The sequence below is a fragment of the Typopeltis vanoorti genome, chromosome 3, assembly GCF_054136105.1.
Source record: "Typopeltis vanoorti isolate ZY-2024b chromosome 3, IOZ_Tvanoo_1.0, whole genome shotgun sequence".
Taxonomy (NCBI): Eukaryota; Metazoa; Arthropoda; class Arachnida; order Uropygi; family Thelyphonidae; genus Typopeltis; species Typopeltis vanoorti.
The window spans coordinates 76,452,801-76,473,060 of NC_143551.1; the positions used below are offsets into that span (position 1 = coordinate 76,452,801).

Sequence of the window (20,260 nt, forward strand, 5' to 3'; positions counted from 1 at the left end):
CACCGAGTGGAGCCAACGCTGAGCTGGACGGTCTTTCGGCCACTATGGAATGATCTAGAGATCGTCCCAATTTTCAGAGTCGGCTTTACTTAAAAAAAAGCACCAATGTAGCTCATGCATATCGTACGAGGTGACTAAAATGGGTACCCAGGGAGGGTAATGGATGGCAATGCTGTAGCCAATGAAGTTCTAACTGAGGATCAGCTATTGCTGTTACCCTCTTGCCATGATCAGAGCTTTATAGCTCAATAACACCTTATCCTTACACTGTCCTCTACAGATAACGAGGAATATGAAAGCATTCTTGCTTCGCCCCTTTAAGCCAGCCCTTATAAGCATAGTAGCGATTACACGATTTCTATCGGATAATGTTTGATATCTCGTTTCATTATAATTAATAATCAACCAGTGAAACTATATCAGCCAAACTGTATTTCAGCAGAAAAACTAAACCTTTTACTAAGAATAAACGAAAATTGGTATCTGAACTTCCCTTTTGAGAGAATCAAGCCATGCTGAAGAGAGCAAGAATGAAAATGAACACTCACAGACTTGAATTCTAATTTTCTCTGAGTTCGATCGCTGACCATTCTAAACTGCCTCACTGTGTCCAATAAATATAAATAGAGATAGATATCAACTTTAATTTCCTCTTCTCTTATGTGACAAATGGTTGGTGGCCTACACCATGTTTATGTCCTGCCTACCTCATATTTCCTGACTCCAAAAGTAAACAAATAGAAACAATTTTGTCCTCTGCGTCTGTAATGTTAATCATGTGTAGCAACGGTACTTGGATGGTCGTTTCTTTTCTTTTGTATGACAGATAACTTGGCTTGAAAGGGGAAAGTTTTTTTTTTTTTTCGCAACAGGAAGTTAGCAGTTTTTGTGTCGACAGTATAAGGCTCTCAACGAAGCGTATTCCTAGCATTCCCCGCTATAGTATTATCCCTATTAACTGTGTCGAACCATACGAAGTTTGGCTGAATTTTCCAAAAAAAAAATTGATTTTTGGTTTCTCTGGATTAGCGAGAAGACCTCTGACTTACGCTGAACTGTGGCAACATGCGGAAGAAAATGAAGATGGAAATCGGAATCCTGAAAGGTTCCGACGACATCATCGGCATACGCGATACTCTTACTATATATATTTATTTAGGGCTATGGGCAGTGGTACCCCTCTCAATTTAAAAGAAAAAATATTTATATTTAGGGCTATGGGCAGTGGTACCCCCAATTTAAAAGAAAAAAATATATCTATTTAGGGCTATCAGCAGTGGTACCCCTCTCGATATTTAGGGCTATGGGCAGTGGCACCCCTCTCAATTTAAAAGAAAAAAAAGTAGAGCAGATGGAAAAGTGTAGAACCCATTTATGATATGATTGATGTGATAATAGATGTTACCGCTCTATCATCAGAGATAGTTTTTCAATGCTATTTCAATGATTCTCAGTATAAATTTTTATTGGTGTAGCACTATATTTTATGAATTTAAAACATTTTTCAAATAATTAATTTATTTTAAAATATTCTTAGACATCATTAAGTTACTACATGATTTTATACTTAATAATATAGTCTAACATAATTTTATTAAATAATGTTTACTAAAATAAGTTTCTGAATTTAATAGTATTATGCTATTATTAATCTGCAAATTTTCTTCGATATGGTTGGGAAAATAGCTTGAACTGAATTGTAATGAAAATGAGATAATGTATTATTTCCGTTTTGGAAAAAAAAAGTAATAAGGCAAAGAATAAGTTCAATAAAAATGAGTTAAAGCAAATAATAAAAACTATTTTAATAGATTTTTAGAGATTTTAGAGAATTATTAATGTGGATATTAGAGAATCATTTTCTGATATTTCTGAATAACAAAATATATTTCAAGCTAGCCAAAGAGCAACAATGTAAATTCGCATTTCTGAATATTCTATTAAAATTAAAAAAAAAAATAGAAGATATATCTCATTTCTCAGAATACGAGGAAAAAGCAAAGGTTTAGCGAATTTTATGAACAGTTGTATACATATAATCGGAACAGCTGTAGTAGGTGATGTAGTCATTTCCAACGATCTTTTCGGGCCTATAAACAGCAGTTTACGGTCACGAAACTGCTGAGGTATCTCAATCAGTATTGCTAGTGATTCCTGTTTCACTCGAACAAAATGTACTTCGTTGCATTGTTCATGGTAAAGAAAACAGTTGCTGCTTTTTTGTTGTCTTTCCCATTGCATATCCTATCACCATTGTCATTTTAAAAAACAAAGATTCGTTCACACTTCCGCGTAATGATTCAAATTAGATGTGAACTATGTCTTCCATATCATCATAAGATATATATCCCTTTAGTGGGTGTACAGTATAATTATTAATAGATTTTCATCAACAATTTTCTTTCCAGTTAAGTAATGTGGTGGTATACCATTTTAAGTCTTACGCAAATATTCAAACTTTTGCGAGATAAAAAAGCAGCAACCACCATCCTGGCCAGGAACTCCGTGATTTTCACAACATAAATATCGTTGCCAAAGTGAAACAATTTTTTCTTTATATTAAAGATACCAAGCTATTTTAAATATAAACCTGGTTTTAATCCATTTCCCAAGTAACGAAGAATAGTGATCAGATCTTATTCCACCTTTACCATGAGTTACCTAAGACTTGCACTACGTGCGGGGTCACCCAGACTATATATATATATATATATATATATATACATATATATATATATATATATATACATATATATATATATATATATATATATACATATATATATATATATATATATATATACATATATATATATATACATATACATATATATATATATATACATATACATATATATATATATATATACATATACATATATATATATATATACATATACATATATATATACATATACATATATATATACATATATATATATATATATATATATATATATATATATATATATATATATATATATATATATATACATATATATATATATATATATATATAAAGCATCCACCATCATTGATGTTTAGATCGCCTGAGAATGTTGATGAGGCGAATGAGAGGGGAATCAATCGACCGTGAGATGCGGCGATTGATTCGTTCAATCCAATACCCTTGGAGGGTAATGGATGGCAATGCTGTAGCCAATGAAGTTTTAACTGAGGCTCGGCTATTGCTGTTACCCTCCTGCCATGATCAGAGCTTTAATAGCTCAATAACACCTTATCCCTACACTGTCCTCTACAGATAACGGGGAAGAGGAAAAGCATTCTTGCTTCGCCCCTTTAAGCCAGTCCTTATAAGGATAAGGAGAATGTTGATGACAGAAATCAGCATTTTGAAGAGCATCGCGGAGAAACAAAAAATGAAATGTTAGGAGAGTGCAATGGTCTTAAAATTCCCGACAAGCATGCCCAATATTGATTATACATCCTTTTCCGATAAGGCGATGTAATTCTCTTAATTGAAAGCTACCCGTCAGTGATCAGCGAAGCTACATCTCAGTTGAAATCCAAACCTTTCACTATTAGTAAAGAATGCATCGGAACTGGTGCCGAAAACATGCTTTTAAAGTCTACTTCAGGGTTTAATTATCCATCAGTGACCAAGACGTAGAAAGAATGAAAATCCAAATCCCAGATTTAGTTTTCTTTAGAGTTCAATCACTGACGGGAATATAGCGAATAAATACAAATAGAGGCCGAGTCTTATAATTCTCAGGAGTCTTATTTATTTTATTATTATTATTATTATTATTATTTATTTATTTATTTTATTATTTTTTTTTTTGAAGTTCATACGACTTCAGGCAAATGCACATCTGAACTTTTTGAAATCTCCTTGCATAAAAAAACAGAGTTTCAGGACGATAAACTCTGCCACCTCCGTATGAGACTGATTGAAAAGTCAGAACATGAAGACCAATTCCTTAGTCTATCAATGTTTCTTACCCTTGCAGCATGCTAAGGATATCAAGGCTCTTCATTTTTATCTAAAGATACGCTTTAAGAAAACATTTACTGTTACAACTGCCCCTCCCTCCCCCAAACAACAAAGTGAAACGACGAAGATAGGGTTCCAGCATTACTCCTTGTGGGGAGGGTGATGTTATCAAGTTTTGGTTATAAATTACTTATTTGTAGGATCATATCACTTCACTTAAAAAAATATCGTTTCATCGTTTCAATCAGTGAGTGCAGAAGAACCTTAACACATAGAACCCGATAATAGATAGAACCAGATTTTAAATCTGGCTTTCCCGTGGACGTAACATTCAATGAACTTTTATTGCAATTCGAATCAAAATTATTATTGGTGTAAATATATATTTAAAAATTATTAAACTTATTTTAATTATTTTAAGAAAAATTTTCAAATAATTTTAAACTATTTAAGTTTCCATATGATTTTATATTAAAATTTACTTATATACTATTTTTAAAGCATTTATCTATAATAATTTTCTATACAAAACAATAAACTCTGTCGATAATTTATACATTTTTAGATAAGTTCAATAAACAATTGATCTTAGAAGTAGTATTTCACTATGATGAAGAATTAGTTAGTGTTGAATAACAAAAAATACAATTTTTTTTAAAAAAAATCTATCAATCTTTAATACAGTATTGACAATTTTAGTGACAACAGAATTTTAATGAAAAGACTCTTCTTCTTCTTCTTCCTAACATGGAATTTAGGCCATGTGGCCTGATCCGGTCTCATGCCATCTCTTTCTTGGTCTTCCGATTCTTCTTTTTCCACTTATTTTGTATCTGTATAATATTTTTGATAGTTTGCTGTTGTCCATTCGATTTAAATGTTCTAGCCATTTTTGTTTATACTGTCTTATGTAGTAATTAATTGGTTTTATTTCCATGGATTGTAAGATTTCTTCATTTGTTTTGTGGTCCCACTTGGTATATCCAGCTGTTTTTCTGAGGAACTTCATTTCTGCTGTTTGAATTCGTTTTTCATCTTTCCTTTTCATGGTCCATGTTTCGCTTCCGTATAGTAGAGTTGGTTTTGACAAGACATTATATAGTCTGATTCTAGTGTGTTTTTGTACCAGGGATGGCTTAAATATATTATTTATTATGCTATTTACTTTGACAAAGTTTGATATTTTAGTGTCTATGTCTTTTTCTTCTTCGTATGATAGATCACATCCCAAGTATCTGAAAGTGTTTACTTGTTCTAGTATTTTATTATCTATCACTATTTTACTTCTTATTGGGTTATCTCCTTTGAATGCCATTATTTTTGTTTTTTCTTTGGATATTGTCATATTATATTGCTTTGAGATATCATTTAATGATTTTAATGATCTTTGTAAGTCATCTTCTGATGTAGCTAATGTAGCTACATCATCAGAAGTATGTATGTATGTACATAATGAAGTATGTAGAAAAGACAGGAATAAAATATTAAGGAATTATTTGAAATTTTTTTATTCTTAAACATTTTATTGATATATATTTGTAATTAATTTTGGCCATTATATCTGAAAAGTTCTTCATGCCACTGATATAATATTTTATTGTATGGTTTTTTTTTATATTTTTTTTATTTGTAAGCTCTCAAGGGGTGGGGTTCAGGAGTCTATGAACTATGATGGTATTACATGATTACACTTATATTATTATTAGCTTTTTATCAGGACTTAATTAAATCTCATTTTTTATATGACTGTCACTCACAAAAGCTTGTAAAGAAATTGTATTGTGTGTGTGTGTGTGTGTGTGTGTGTGTGTGTGTGTGTGTGTGTGTGTGTGTGTGTGTGTGTGTGTGTGTGTGTGTGTGTGTGTGTGTGTGTGTGTGTGTGTGTGTGTGTGTGTTTAGTATTAAGATGTCTTGGTTTACACTAGTTATGTTTCTGGAGATAGTAGCATCAAAATGATAGAATAAATGACCTATAATTGGGAGTTAATGAAATATGTTCTATCAACAAAAATCACCTCCTTCCAGAATTAATTACATTTCCTCTATTTGAGCTCAACAAATTAAATAAAAACACTATTAATATGTCATTAATGCACAGAAACGTAAACAATTTTCTTTCTTTTTTTTTTTAGTAATTTGAATGTAAAATTTTATTAATTTCACAACTTTATAAATACGTAACACTTTATGTATGTACTAAGGTTTAATTCACTTCAAATAAAGCAAATAAAATTCGCATTTCTACTGTGTACTTAACTTCCAACTTACGGCTTAGTTAAAAAAGAAATGACGGACGATATGTGTTGTAAGATTCTCTTAGCAACCTACTTTGTATAGCGTGAGCCACTAAGAAACGAAGAGATAATGACAAAACCCCGAAATGAAAATTCATGAGAAATTTTCCGTTTTTCTTTCCTAGAAAGAAATATATTCCTTTGATTCCTTTGTTATTTTTAATGATTTAATTTTACCCCTTTTCAGCTGAATCGACTTTATTCTGAAGCTCTGAAAACAGAACGTTGTCAAGGAAGTGATTCTGTACTTCAATCGATGTACCACTTCCTTTCATAAAATAAAAAAAAAAAGAAAGTTCTATAAACACAATAATGAAATACAGTGAACAGTCGTCGACTTGCAGGAGGTTATCTTTACTCAAAACAAAGCTTTTTTTTAGAAGATAAATATATTTTTATCGTCTCCTCCACCAACACCTTTTTTATTTCTCAAAGGGAGTAGGGCTCCTGTAATGTAATTAATTTTTTTTTAAGATAAAAGGCAGCTGGTCTCCATCCATTCTTCTGATTTTCACTGATAGTGAGTTCAAAATATCAATAATCAAGACTTTTCCGGAGAGAGAGCACTGTAGACTATTAACGCCATCTCGTGTCCTCAAACCCTAATATTCATATTATTGTCTGCAAATGTGTTCTTCTGTGGACTTTTTTTTTTAGATGCTGGTTACCAGAAAGGTGGGGGGGAATTGCCGTGCCAAAGAGGGAAATTATATAATACATTTATTAAATTAAATAGACGCGTAATTCTTTAATAAAAAAACTTCATTTATTAAACAATTACATGTCTGTTTTTTTTTTCTCAACAACAGTTTCAAAGATTATATTTTTACGTATTTTATAAATAATGAATTGTATTTTATAACGAAATTATGAATAAATAGTATTCAGTATTGATATCAAAGGAAAACTTACCGCTTCCCATATTTTGTTTCAGCGTATCAAATGAAGTTGCAAAATTTTCCAGTGAGACGTTTTTGAGTTTTGCTATGCTTTTTTTTTTTTTTTGCTAAATGAACAGTTTCTGCTAATGTCCACTAGGGGGAGAAAACAAACATTCATTATATGTCTCAAGAATGTGAATAAATTTAATCAAATTCCTCGTTTCCATAAGTGTAAAGTTAATTATAATAAATGATATGAAACAGTATCATTATCAATTGTTAATAATAAGTTATTTATAAAAAAAAATGAGAAGGAGAAATAACAATCGTTTGCTTATATAAAGTAATAAATAAATAATTCATTGATAAATGCTAATAATGAACATCATGGGATTTTAAACGATTTTATTTAGGAGATTTCATTTATTATTATTCAGTGAATCAAAAACATAATTAAAAAAACAACAACTAAATAACGTAATTCAATGTTGGGTTAAATTTTTTTTTAAAACAAGTCCTCTAACATATTTTATTCCCCAAAGGAATAGTAATGACATTTTATGGTTGGATTTATAATCTTTTACTCTGTAACAAAAGAAAACATTTCTCTAAAGGCCAGTACATAGTTATGCTGTGGCTACTAGTTTTGAAAATATCAAAACTTATAAGAATATAAAACAGAAAGAACATGTCCTTGTTTTGATTAGTTCCAAGATCAACATACTAAAAAATGAAAAAAAAAACGACATTATTGGTTGTAATCTGAATATGCGGTGACAATGGTGTTCTAGTTTTAAAAGCAAATTTTGGCATTATTCACATACGACACTTAAAGGAATTTGGCCATTCGCTATATCAACTCTCGCTCTTTATTTTTATTCATGTATTGTGTAAATTAGTTTAACTGTCTAGATTAACACGTATCTTTGTTATTTATTCAACACTACATGTACATTTATTTGTAGGTGCTTGTACTTTCTTAAATACGATAGCATAGTTTGCATTCCGACAACATTCCCTATCTTAATAGTGTACTGAATACTTAATGCATCTAATATTCAATATCATAAATGTTGCTCTCTCTCTCTCTCTCTCTCTCTCTCTTATCGTACTGTGCGAATTAATGTATTCACAAACGATATCTTGTGAATACATTAATGGATGGATTCTTACTTATTACGGATTGCAAACTCCTTTTCTAACATTTTAGCATTTAATGCTTAGCAGACAATACTGCCGAGGATATTGTCCTCCACTATCCCGATCTTTTACCTCAAGGGATATATTTAACTAATGTGATTCTCTCGCATGGTTTCTCCTCAGTAATGCAGCGAAGGTGTCTGTTCCATATTCATGTGGATGCTGCCACAGGCAGAGTCAATTCATTTCACGATAAGATCATGAAGTTATTAGAATTTTTGTTGCCAGATTCACTTGATGCATTCTTAATTATTTTCTTTATCATAAGTCTAATTTATCTTTAAGAAAAAGATAAAATTAGACGTATGAAAAGATTTCGAAAACAGTGGTTTTCAAAATCATAGAAGTAATTTGAACTATCTACTAATCGTCGATTTATCCTACCACTTATTCTCCATTTCAGTGAATATAATCTTAAATAATCTATTTATTGAGCTCATCAACAGCCTATTTAATCCATCTTATACACGTTTAATTATTCAGGTCTATGTATTCATTTATTCCGTCTTAAAACATGGACTGTTCCAAGAATGCCGTTTTTGGAAAACATATGTGGTTACTTCATTGATGTTTAATTCTTATAAATTGTTCGATAGCTTTTTTGAAATGACAATTGCACCGATAATAATTAGGTCTATTGTGTTCCAAATGCCGATCAGTTTGTATTCGAAAGTCCCAGAGAATTTTTGCTGTTTCGCTTTCCAATACTGTCTCCATTTTATCCTGCCATCAGTTATAACTTTCTTTTAAGTAGAAAAACCATATTTGTTATATACGTGACGAGGAATTATTTTGGCCCCCTTGATCATGGCGGTATTTATAATCAGTTTGGGCTGTCCTTCTGTAGGCACTGATTAGATGTTCTTCAGTCTCATCTTTCTGATCGCATAATCTGCATTTGTTGCTATTACTGATGTTCTCAATTTTTGCTTTGATTGCATTAGTTTGCAACGACTATTCTTGAGCGGCTAGAATAAATCCTCCTGTTTATTTTTTAATATATCCATATTGTAGCCATTACTACGTCTTAGTCACGTAAATTTTTTCTTCAGTATCTCGAAGAAATTGCCCATGCAAGGGTTAAAAGTTCCCTCAGACATATCGATTATTTTGCTCTTCCTTTTTCTAATTGGATTTAATCTTTCTAATTGAAGCATTTGTTCAGCGCTGTTGTCGATGTAATTTCGTACGCTAATTTCTTCTTCTTCTTCCAAAGTTTGTCTCGCTTGCAGCAGACGACCCCGTCCAACTATTCTTCTTATAGGTACACCTACAAGAAGAAACATTATAAGTAATTACAGACCCATCGCCACATTGTCTGTAATCAACCAAATCATGGAACGCATCGTGCATTGCAAACTCTCCACATACATTAAAAAATTCCAAATCATCCCCAAAACACAATATGGCTTTCAAAAAAAAACAAAGGAACGGCAATACTCCTGGAAGATTTCACAGACCTAATAAACGCTGCGTTAGATAAAAACAGAATAGGATTAGTTGTTTTTATTGACTTAACAAAAGCGTTTGACACTGACACAAAAAACCTTGTTGATCAAACTAACACATATCGGAATCGGAGGTGGTCTACTCCAGTGGTTCAAAGCATACATGAAAAACAGAAAGCAAGACCATCACACACACATATAGGATCATCGTACAGCAAAGAGGTACCGGTAACCTGTGGAGTACCACAAGAAGCTGTTCTTTCTCCCATTCTGTTTAACACACACACACACACACACACGATATTAGCCATCTTTCCCTAAAAAGCAATATCACCCAATACGCAGACGACACGGCCCTAGTATCCATTCAAAACAACGCAAATATCTTCTTCAGTGGTCCTAACAGGCACTTAAGTGCCGAACTATACTTGGACTATATTTTTTTTTAACTATATTTTCCAACTATACTTGGACTTCGCAACCGTAACGCGAGGATTAGGTGGTTTGCCCCATGTCTCCCGGCGTGTCCTATGTCTGTAGATGAGTGTTCAACGGACCGGTTTGCCTGTTCTGGGGGGACCAAAAAACCCCCTACCGCCGTATGAGACCGGCTAACTCACCTTTCGTCGAAAGAGACCAGACAAAGGTTCCTCACGTCACTGGCGGGAATCGAACCCAGGTCTTTCCGACCAAAGGGCTTCGTCTATATCGACTGAGCTGCGGAAGCTCTAACAACGCAAATATTATTTACACAAATATGCAAGACGACATCAGTCGCTAACTGGCTGATCACCAACTACATCCATCCTCCTATACACAAAGCCCTGATCCTAAAACCACAATCATCACACAGATGAAAACAACACGTTATCTCAGACTTCATTTCGATGCTGATCAAAGTTGGAATAGCCATACAAATTACCTACACAACAAACTCAGGATAATAGCAACTAAGCTATATCAATTAAAAGACATTGCTCTGACACACATAAAAATACTAATCTATAAAGCGTGATGTAGAAACATTTAAGATAAGCAATTACATCATACGGATTCTGCGCATACTACAAACTTGACAGATTACAATTGTTGCAAAATAAAATGATAAAACTGATATTCTGGAAACAAAGAGACAGCCCACACTTATAGGAGCAGTAAGGACAGAACGCGAAATATTTAAGGTGAAATACTTATGTCACTACACAGCCATGCTAAGACATTACTTCAGTCTAACCTACAGAGTAACTAGAACAACATATCAGATAACAAGACCACAGTCAACAAAACTACTCAACGTATAAGTACAATAATCACTATGAAAAAAAAACACCCGAAACTTCTACATACCCGACATGATAAACAAACTGCCATTCGACGACAGAAACGTAGGGACCTACAGAGAGCTGAAACAGGCGCCATATAAATATTATAGCGAGACTGAAAATTAGAGGGAAATCGCACACACACACACACACACACACACACACACACACACACACACACACACACACACACACACACACACACACACACACACACACACACACACACACACACACACACACTTATACACACAAAATCTATAACGAATTCCTTTCAAACACCATGACAAGAACACAAACAAGCCATATCAAAATTCCTCCTCCCTTCAAAAGAGTTTGTGTGTGTGTGTGTGTGTGTGTGTGTGTGTGTGTGTGTGTGTGTGTGTGTGTGTGTGTGTGTGTGTGTGTGTGTGTGTGTGTGTGTTACTGCATCGTATAGTGAATTGTATGCACATTCGTGCCAATTCATGTGTAAATACGGTGGATAAATATTTAGTTAGTTAAAAAATGTATAATTATATTTGTAAAGAATTAATTACTCTGCATTTTGTACTGAGTCTTTGTATTGTACAGAAAATATGGCTCATTGTATATACATTTAAGCAGTCTGTATAATAATAAATTGTCATTGTCATAAAATTATTATTATTATTTAGTATTACTGCAACTATAAACGAAAACATGGGATAATAATGAATAATGAAAATATTAAAAACGAAGTTTTCAGATATTTCCAAGTTAAAAAAGAAAAAAGAAAAAAAAAAAAGAAGAAGCTGTTGATCTCTTTCTCCACTTCAGGTCTAGGATTCGTCCGCATATCATATAGTGAAATTCAGTGCTGGTTTGAACGTACTGTATTTTGTATTTTAGAATCGTATATGATGAAATGGCTTCGAATACATTTTTTCTACTTCAGTAAATACTATTGTTAGTGATGGAATGTAAATCTGTTCCTCGACACGAAAAACATGTAATGGACATAAGCTCGTGAGATATCAGAGGACAATGAATTTGTACTTTTCTTGAGAGATCCACCATTTTGATTTTTGGGCCCAAAGCAGAAACTTGCTTCATATCCGAATAACAATCATGACCTGACTGTAACATTGCCCAATCCTTCAAATAGTTTCATTTACATCTACCCATAAATAACCAGTCTATCCAAAATGGCAAAGTCAGCAGGAAGAGGGCACTTGATAAACATCAAGTAATGATAGAGGTGATAATTTATCCTTGGTGGATGGTAGGAAGAAGACAAATTCTGTACTGGTTTACAAGTACTGTACAGTACTTGCAAACCAGTAGAAAGTAATTTGCGAAGAATTCGTACTGTTTGTTCAGAAATCCTTGAATTAACCTTGGATTATAGAACTACACCGTATACCTTCTTCTCCAAAACTTTAGTAGTGCTTCTCTCCTGCTCACTCAGCTGTGAAACGAAACGCAAGGAAGTATGTTCGTATTATATGATTTATTTTTGTTGTCCCTGAATGCTGCTCATGTTACAGTGACGAAATATATAGGAGTTGATATTAAATTATAATTTCCTTTATATATATTAACTGTTTTATAATATACTAGGGGGATCCTCCCCCCCTGACGCTTACGCCCCCCCCCGAGTTCCGGACGGATAGGCCGGTTCTCCTTGAATTCTGATGACTCGAATTTTGAAGACTCGAAAGGGGGTTCCCCTGGCGCCTACGGCACTCAATCCCCCGAGTTCCGGACTGGTAGGCCGGTTCTCCTTGAATTCTGATTACTTGAATTTTGAAAACTCGAAAGGGTGGTTCCGACCCCTGGCGCATTCGGCTCCCCCCCCCCCCCCCAGTTCCGGACTGGTAGGTCTGTTCTCCTTGAATTCTGATGCCTCGAATTTTGAAGACTCGACACTCAGGGTAGCCCTGAGTTTCAAAACGTTTCAAATAACTTGACAAAAACGTGACACAAGAATGTTACAAAAAAAGGCTTATCATTTTATATTATAGAGTAGATTACTACTACACGTTTCTATAAAACGTCTACAAAAATTAGCACATATATAATCTTTCTTTTGTTCTGTTATTCTCTTCAGAGCTAAGATGATTACACTACAGGACAAAGTCATGTGGATCTTGGGAAAAGACTTTATCCTTTGGCTGTTCCCTATTGGTTGCGTATTAAATTTATGTATAATTCTAAATATAAAATATAAAATAATATATTTATAAAATAGTACGGTTTTTGCGGATATTACATCGATTTGTTTCTGTCACAAGATGCTATCTGCGTTAGTATGAGATGAACGATGCTGTTCTCTTACAATTCCAGTTGTATTATGATGATCAGCAATGCGATACGCACTAAGTATAAATTCTTCTGTGCTCTCAAGAATACAACTGGAATTGTAAGAGAACAGCATCGTACCAAACCTGAAGTAGAATATCGTTTTTATTAAACATTTTCGATGATTCTTTGAGTACTACGACGAAGAAACTGTAATTATTGTAAGCCATTTCTATGATGATTTGTCCGTGTTGTATATGCTAATAGTCATGATTTATGTTTTTCTTTCTTTCTTTTTTCGACATTCTTGATGTGTTTTGACATGCGTATCACAAAAAAATTGGTATTATAAAAATCTGGTATATAATATTTCCATCTGTACGGATATAAAGAAGCCTAAAACTTGAAGAATATCCTAAAAGCTGTCTTTAGGCAAACAGATGGACAGAAAAAAAAAAAAAAAACAGGAATATAGAGGAGAGGTGTCTTTTCTTTGCATACGGCTTGTCACTAATAAAATCTCAAAGAAGTTGCGTCAAGAAATAAAGGTGGCTTCCTTCTTGATAAGCAATATCTGAAGTCTCCTTCGCTTTCCAAAACCTTGCCATTCACTACAGAAAGAATCCCGAAGTATACAATATCATTTGTTCATGTGAAATTTAGTATACCGAATAAACAGATCGGTCGGGAAAGATACACATGTGAGAACACAATCAGTGACACATAAATCACAACTAGCAGCATATGACAAATCAGCAGGTATTATGATAACGACAGAAATGGCCTACTTTAATTGTAGTTTTTTTTTTGTTTTTTTTTTAAAGATTTTCAAAGATAATCGGAAAAGTTTTAAAAAAATTAATAAGTGTTACAATAAATCATTTTCTACTGTAAATTTATTCCATGAAATGTGAAAGAAACAATCTGTCTAAGACCGCCAGTATTTTGCATCCGAACATTGCTTTCCTATTATCAAAATATTATCGACCACAGATTCTTGGGCTGTGGTTTATGAGCTAATTAAAGATCTCAAATGAGTTTGGGTTGTTTCGAGTTAAAAGACTGAACATTTCCGGAGGGAAAATCCTGCCACCTTTTATGAGACCAGTGAAAATGAGGTGCTTAATTGGCTTAGGTTTAACATCCATCTCAAATGCAAACAGCAAATTAACACCATACGCAGAATAAAGAAAAACAATTCTTTATAATTTGTCATTACAGAAATTGAAGAATCATTTGGAGTGGGGGGGAGAGAAAAAAATTGTAATCAGTGTAACAAGAAATAAGGTATGATCACTCATTAAGTTTGGCTATCTTTCATAAAAAAGCTTTGTTCGCGCAGATCTGTATCATCTGTATGTTCCTTTAGATCAAAATGGATTTCAGATGACTATAGAAGTTCTGAAATTGACCGCTGAGTTGCTTCAGAGGCCACTAAAAACAGCGGCAACACGAAATACCGCTCCATTTTTCACTAAAATAACAGGATGGCGTCTTAGTGACTATAAGACTGTGTGGTCTTCCATATTTATGGTGCCATTATATTGTGTCACACGAAGTGCATGGATAAAGCCATAAATATCAGTTGAATGTCATCTGCAGTCCTACATCGTCTAGTTAAGCAGCACTTGAAACCATTCAGACAAAAAAAAAAAAAAAAAAAAAAAAAAACGTTAAGACCTTGAATTTCTCCTTTAAGAATAAGAACGAATTTCTCCTTTAAGAATGCCCGCACAGAATATCGAATTCTTGTCTAGAGGCAAATATTCTTAGCCGAAATGCTTTTAGAGGGGACAAAATAAACCCTTTTTATGGCGCTTTTAGCGTTTGATTTTACTATAAAAGCTCCCAAGTTATTTTTCCATTTTATAAGATAAAATGGTTTTGAAGACACGGGGAAAAATTTTAGCTCCTGTGATTGAAACTTTTAGTGTTGATTTATATCCATGAAAACGGACACTGTTAATAATGTCTGTCTGTGTGCATTCATTTGTTATTATCTTCAGAGAATATTTTTAAAGTATCGTAAAAAATGACTAATACTTGTGTTACCATGGCAACCCACTGAAGAGTTATGGAATAAAGTGTCTATTGTTAATGCCGTGTTGTGGCAGATAATAATTCACTCCAAGTTGAAAAATATGTTCTCTCTCTCTCTCTCTCTCACACACACACAAAGCAATTTAACTGCAAAACAATATTGGATACATATTAAAAGTTAGTATTTTTTCGCATTCCTAATATAGTATAATAAAGTATAAAAGATGTACAGTATGTATGCTAAAAGTTATATTTTTAAATTTATCCTAATACATTCATGAGACAAAATATTATGACCATCTACCTAGTGGCGTGTGTTGGGCCTCATTTGGTAGAGATAACCGTTGGGATATGCTCTTTGAACCAAGCTTGCACAATTCCAGCCTTGTGACGGGGTGGGGGGTAGATCTTGCTAGAAGAGTCCAGCTCCATTAGACAACATTGTCACTATGTAGGACAATACCTGGTCCGAAACAATTTCCAGGTAAGAATTAGCGGTCAAGATGTGTTCACTGGGAATGCGAAGACCTTCTGATGTCCATGAGAACAATCGCCATACCAAAATACCGCCACCACCGGCCGTTCCTGACAACCGTTCAATCTGGTTGTATAGAAACAGGCAGGATGATTCTAATGCTTTGGCTATGAATGTGTGTGTGTGTGTGTGTGTGTGTGTGTGTGTGTGTGTGTGTGTGTGTGTGTGTGTGTGTGTGTGTGTGTGTGTGTGTGTGTGTGTGTGTGTGTGTGTGTGTGTGTGTGTGTGTGTGTGTACTATACCAGATGTTCTAATTTTCTTTCTTCTTAATATGGTGTATAGTTCTATATATATATATATAGTAAATTAATTAAAATACGTTGATTTCTCTTCATATAAGCTATAAAATATATTCTTCTCCTCCTGTAAATTAAAAAAAATAAAAATAATAATATCTAGAATACTAAGTTATATTACAGTACTTAAAAGACAAAAATTCATGATACCCATATAATATTTTTCACAAAAAATTAGGTTCCTCGTAATTTGAATTATATCATTGGTTTTAATAATAATCGAAAACCACATCACACATCCAAGTTTTCAGTATTACTCTTAATTCTTAGTTAAAAGTTAATAAAAGCTAATTTTATATTTTACTAGAAACCTTATAAGGAATTTTAATAAAGAAATAAATAAAAGGTGTATTAGAAATATGACGTTTAAAACCATTAATACGAAAAATTTAAAAAATATTCTAAAATATTTAAATACTTTTAATGATTCATATTGAATTATAATTGAAACTAAATAAATTTCCAGATATTTCGTTTCTTACTTTATATTTTTATAACATTTTAACGGAGTCACAATATTTACACCGTTAACATAATAAAATAGGGACATCGAATCCAATAAACACGCACACGCACAACAGAAGAGAAAGAAACAGAATTATATGCCATCTATATAAAGTTGGCAATATTTATTTATAAGGCCCGTTATCATGTTTACACGTTTCTACTAAAGTGTGACATACTTTATCGATAAAAGATCACTTCCCATTGTTTGCTATGAGACAAGGCGAAGCTGTTGATTAAGTACATCCTCCCACGCTTATCATTTACCACAATAGTAGAAGTTTCTGTTATCCGAGATTATGAGATTATTAGAATAGATGGGCAAGGTGATCATAAATGCTGGGAAAATATTCCATTGCTCTTTCTTTGGGTCTGTTTGCGTGGGAAAGGATAGCATAAAAGGAACTAAGCTCTTTGGTTGTTGATTAGGCAGAAACGTATTTATTATGTCCATAACGTGAATGGCAACACATATAATCAATCCAATCCAATATTCTTGATTCTAGATAAGAAGTATGTTACGTGATCATTCTTAAGTGAGGTTTGCACTTCGGGGAGAAGGAAAAGTGGCAAAATGGCTAAAATGTTATGACGATAGTGGACGTTGCCTTATAAAGCAAAAATAAATAAAATAAAACAAAATAAAATAAAATAAATAATAATGAATAAATAAAATAATAAAAATAAAAATAAACTAAAATAAGTAAATAAATAAATAAATAAAAATAAAATAAAACTTATTCTTTATAAATTATATTATATATTCTTTATAAGAATATATATGAATATATTCTTTATATATTCTTAAATAAATAAATATTATTCTTTAAAAATTGAATTTCTTCAGATTAAAAATGTTGCACTATAAATTTATTTTAAAAATCTGAAAATCTTTTTTTATTACTAAATACTAACAGTTTTCTTAATCAGTAACTTAATTAGTAAATATTAATTGAGTTAGTGATTTTCTTTTGATAGCGCACAGTTTACGTTTTTGGCATCCGTTGGTCTTATTTGTCTGTAAGTCAATAAAAGTTATTATTTTAGTGGTGTTTTATGCTATATTAATTTAAACTTATTATAAATTAAAAAACTTATGTGTTATATATTTTAGAATTGTATACTGTACAAAAGAAATCAGATTTGTGGCTGTTGGTGTTATCCTTAACTGCAGTATGATTTCAAACGTAGGATACTACGAATATTATTGGTTGCAACTATTGAAGTTACAAATACAGACAAGATATTTGAAATCTGATTCATTTATACACACATACACAAAAAAAAAAAAAAAATAAAAATAGAGAGAGAGAAAATGTCGACTCTCTATTGTCTACTGTAACATTACATGAGGATGATTCTTAACTAAAATTTACTAAGAAAAACTGCAACAGCAGAAAAACAACCTTTACATCTAAAAATGACTCGTATTTTTCGTTACGTGGTATTGAGAAACTGGAATAAAGTGCCAATTTCAACCTTCTTTATGTGCATGTGTACCCAGAGGAGCAGGAAAATATACAGATTCTTGGTTGATGATTAACGCGGAAAACGTTTTCAAGGAATTCTTGGAGAGAGAGAGAGACGTTTACAGGAACTCAAAATAAGAAAAAGAAGAAGAAGTGAGGAGTTTAAAGGAATTTTAAGAGAGAGAGAGAGAGAGAGAGAGAGAGAGAGAGACGTTTACAGGAACTCAATATAAGAAAAAGAAGTGAGGAGTTTAAAGGAATTTTAAGAGAGAGAGAGAGAGAGACGTTTACAGGAACTCAATATAAGAAAAAGAAGAAGTGAGGAGTTTAAAGGAATTTTAAGAGAGAGAGAGAGAGAGAGAGAATAAAGGTGAGGCAAAAACTTCTCATTATGCGAAAATAATTTCATTCTTCGGACACTCCAAATATGTAACAGCGTTGATTTCATTATCTGATTTAACTGAGGCGCTTTTCAAGGGTGGACTGTTCAATAACAGTTGAGTGACAAGTGGCTGTTGCTCTTTACATCAAAACAATGACTATTCGTAGCCAATTTCAATATTTGTTTTAATCATTGACGTTTACACTCCTTCTCGGTCTTTCGAGCTGTTCGATCTCCCAAGAATATGTCCAAATAGCAACCGGACTGATGATATTTTTCTGGTTAGTTGTTCCAAATGAAGTTACAAATACAGACAAAAATATTTGAAATCTGATTCATTTACACACACACACACACACACACACACACACACACACACACACACACACACACACACACACACACACACACACACACACACAATCGTTATTGACTTGCGACCAACTGCCTAGGTAGCTCTTTATTCACTAGAAGATGTCGTCAGGCCTAAAGCAAATCATAATCACAACTGCTATTTAAAGACCTTTCTAGAAAGCAGGATGGCATTTAATTAATACGTAACACAGGTGGGGGGGAGGGGGAGAAGAATCTGCTGGTGATGCGATTCCATTAATAGGATATACATTTTAGGTAGTAGATGAACTTCATCGCCAGGTGTGAGTCCAACCACCAACCCGCTTGTTGGAAGTCTGAAGTGACGTGGAATAACGTTTCATGTTTGGGCTGTAGAGCAAGGTTTCTGGATTATGTAAAAATGAATAAAATACCAATATATATATATATATATATATATATATAATTAATAAAGATACATAAAAAAATTCTTAACTAGGATACTAATGTGTTTTAGGCATACGAACCTTTCGCAGGTTCGTATGCCTAAGAAATACGTTTGTTCAACGAAAGAAGTTGATAACGACGTCTTAATTGGCTCAATGAAGCTTGTTTTACTTTGAATTAAAATTAATGAAGTGTATTTCTGAATAATCCATTGTGAATTGTAGATTATACATGCATTCTGAGTACAAGAAATTCCTTCACAGACTAATTTCTTGACTGATATTTTCCTCGACATTTCCTCCTACGATCAGTGAACAAACATATAAGATGAAGCAGATAACTGTCGAATATTTCATGATTGGACAATCATCTCCTTTAAGTAAATGATTGATCATTTACCTTTTAAATATTTAATGATTCGCCACTAAATATTTAAAGAAACGACCTTTAAATCATTAAAAGACAGCAAGTAATCTTTTGATATTTTATTAATGAATCACTTGTTGTCCTTTGATTATTTAGTTCATTAAATATGAAACGAATCCCAACAAGAAAGAAAGTTGTACTCGATGAGTGGAATCAACGGAGCACTCGGACTCGTTCGTTAGTTTATTAAGAGTACATGATATTGCTGAAATGAGTAGATAAAGCTATTCAAATATGAACCGAGGATATTCTTATATCCTCGTATGCTCTTTCTTGTGGTTATATCAGTTGCTTTAATATCCTTTTTGTTGTAGGTGTTTATCAGAACTTTCCAGACTCCTCTCGTATGTTTTACCTTAAAACGATGTTTAGTTTCGCGAACATGTTACTTATTTGAGCTCAATAAAAATAAATGGAAATAAGGCCATTTGAAGACTACCGGGATTACATATCTACCCAAATG

The 20,260-nt window shown here is 32.9% G+C and overlaps 1 protein-coding gene across 1 annotated transcript in view; it reads right to left on the minus strand.

Moving 5' to 3' along the window:
- LOC150108283 (uncharacterized) overlaps positions 1–20,260 on the minus strand; it is a 46,489-nt gene that overhangs the window by 19,633 nt on the left and 6,596 nt on the right. The window contains exon 2 of the mRNA XM_090415725.1: positions 7,165–7,286. Within this exon, the coding sequence (XP_090271851.1) occupies positions 7,165–7,174 (10 nt within the window). The 5' untranslated portion in view covers positions 7,175–7,286. The remainder of the gene's footprint in view (positions 1–7,164; positions 7,287–20,260) is intronic.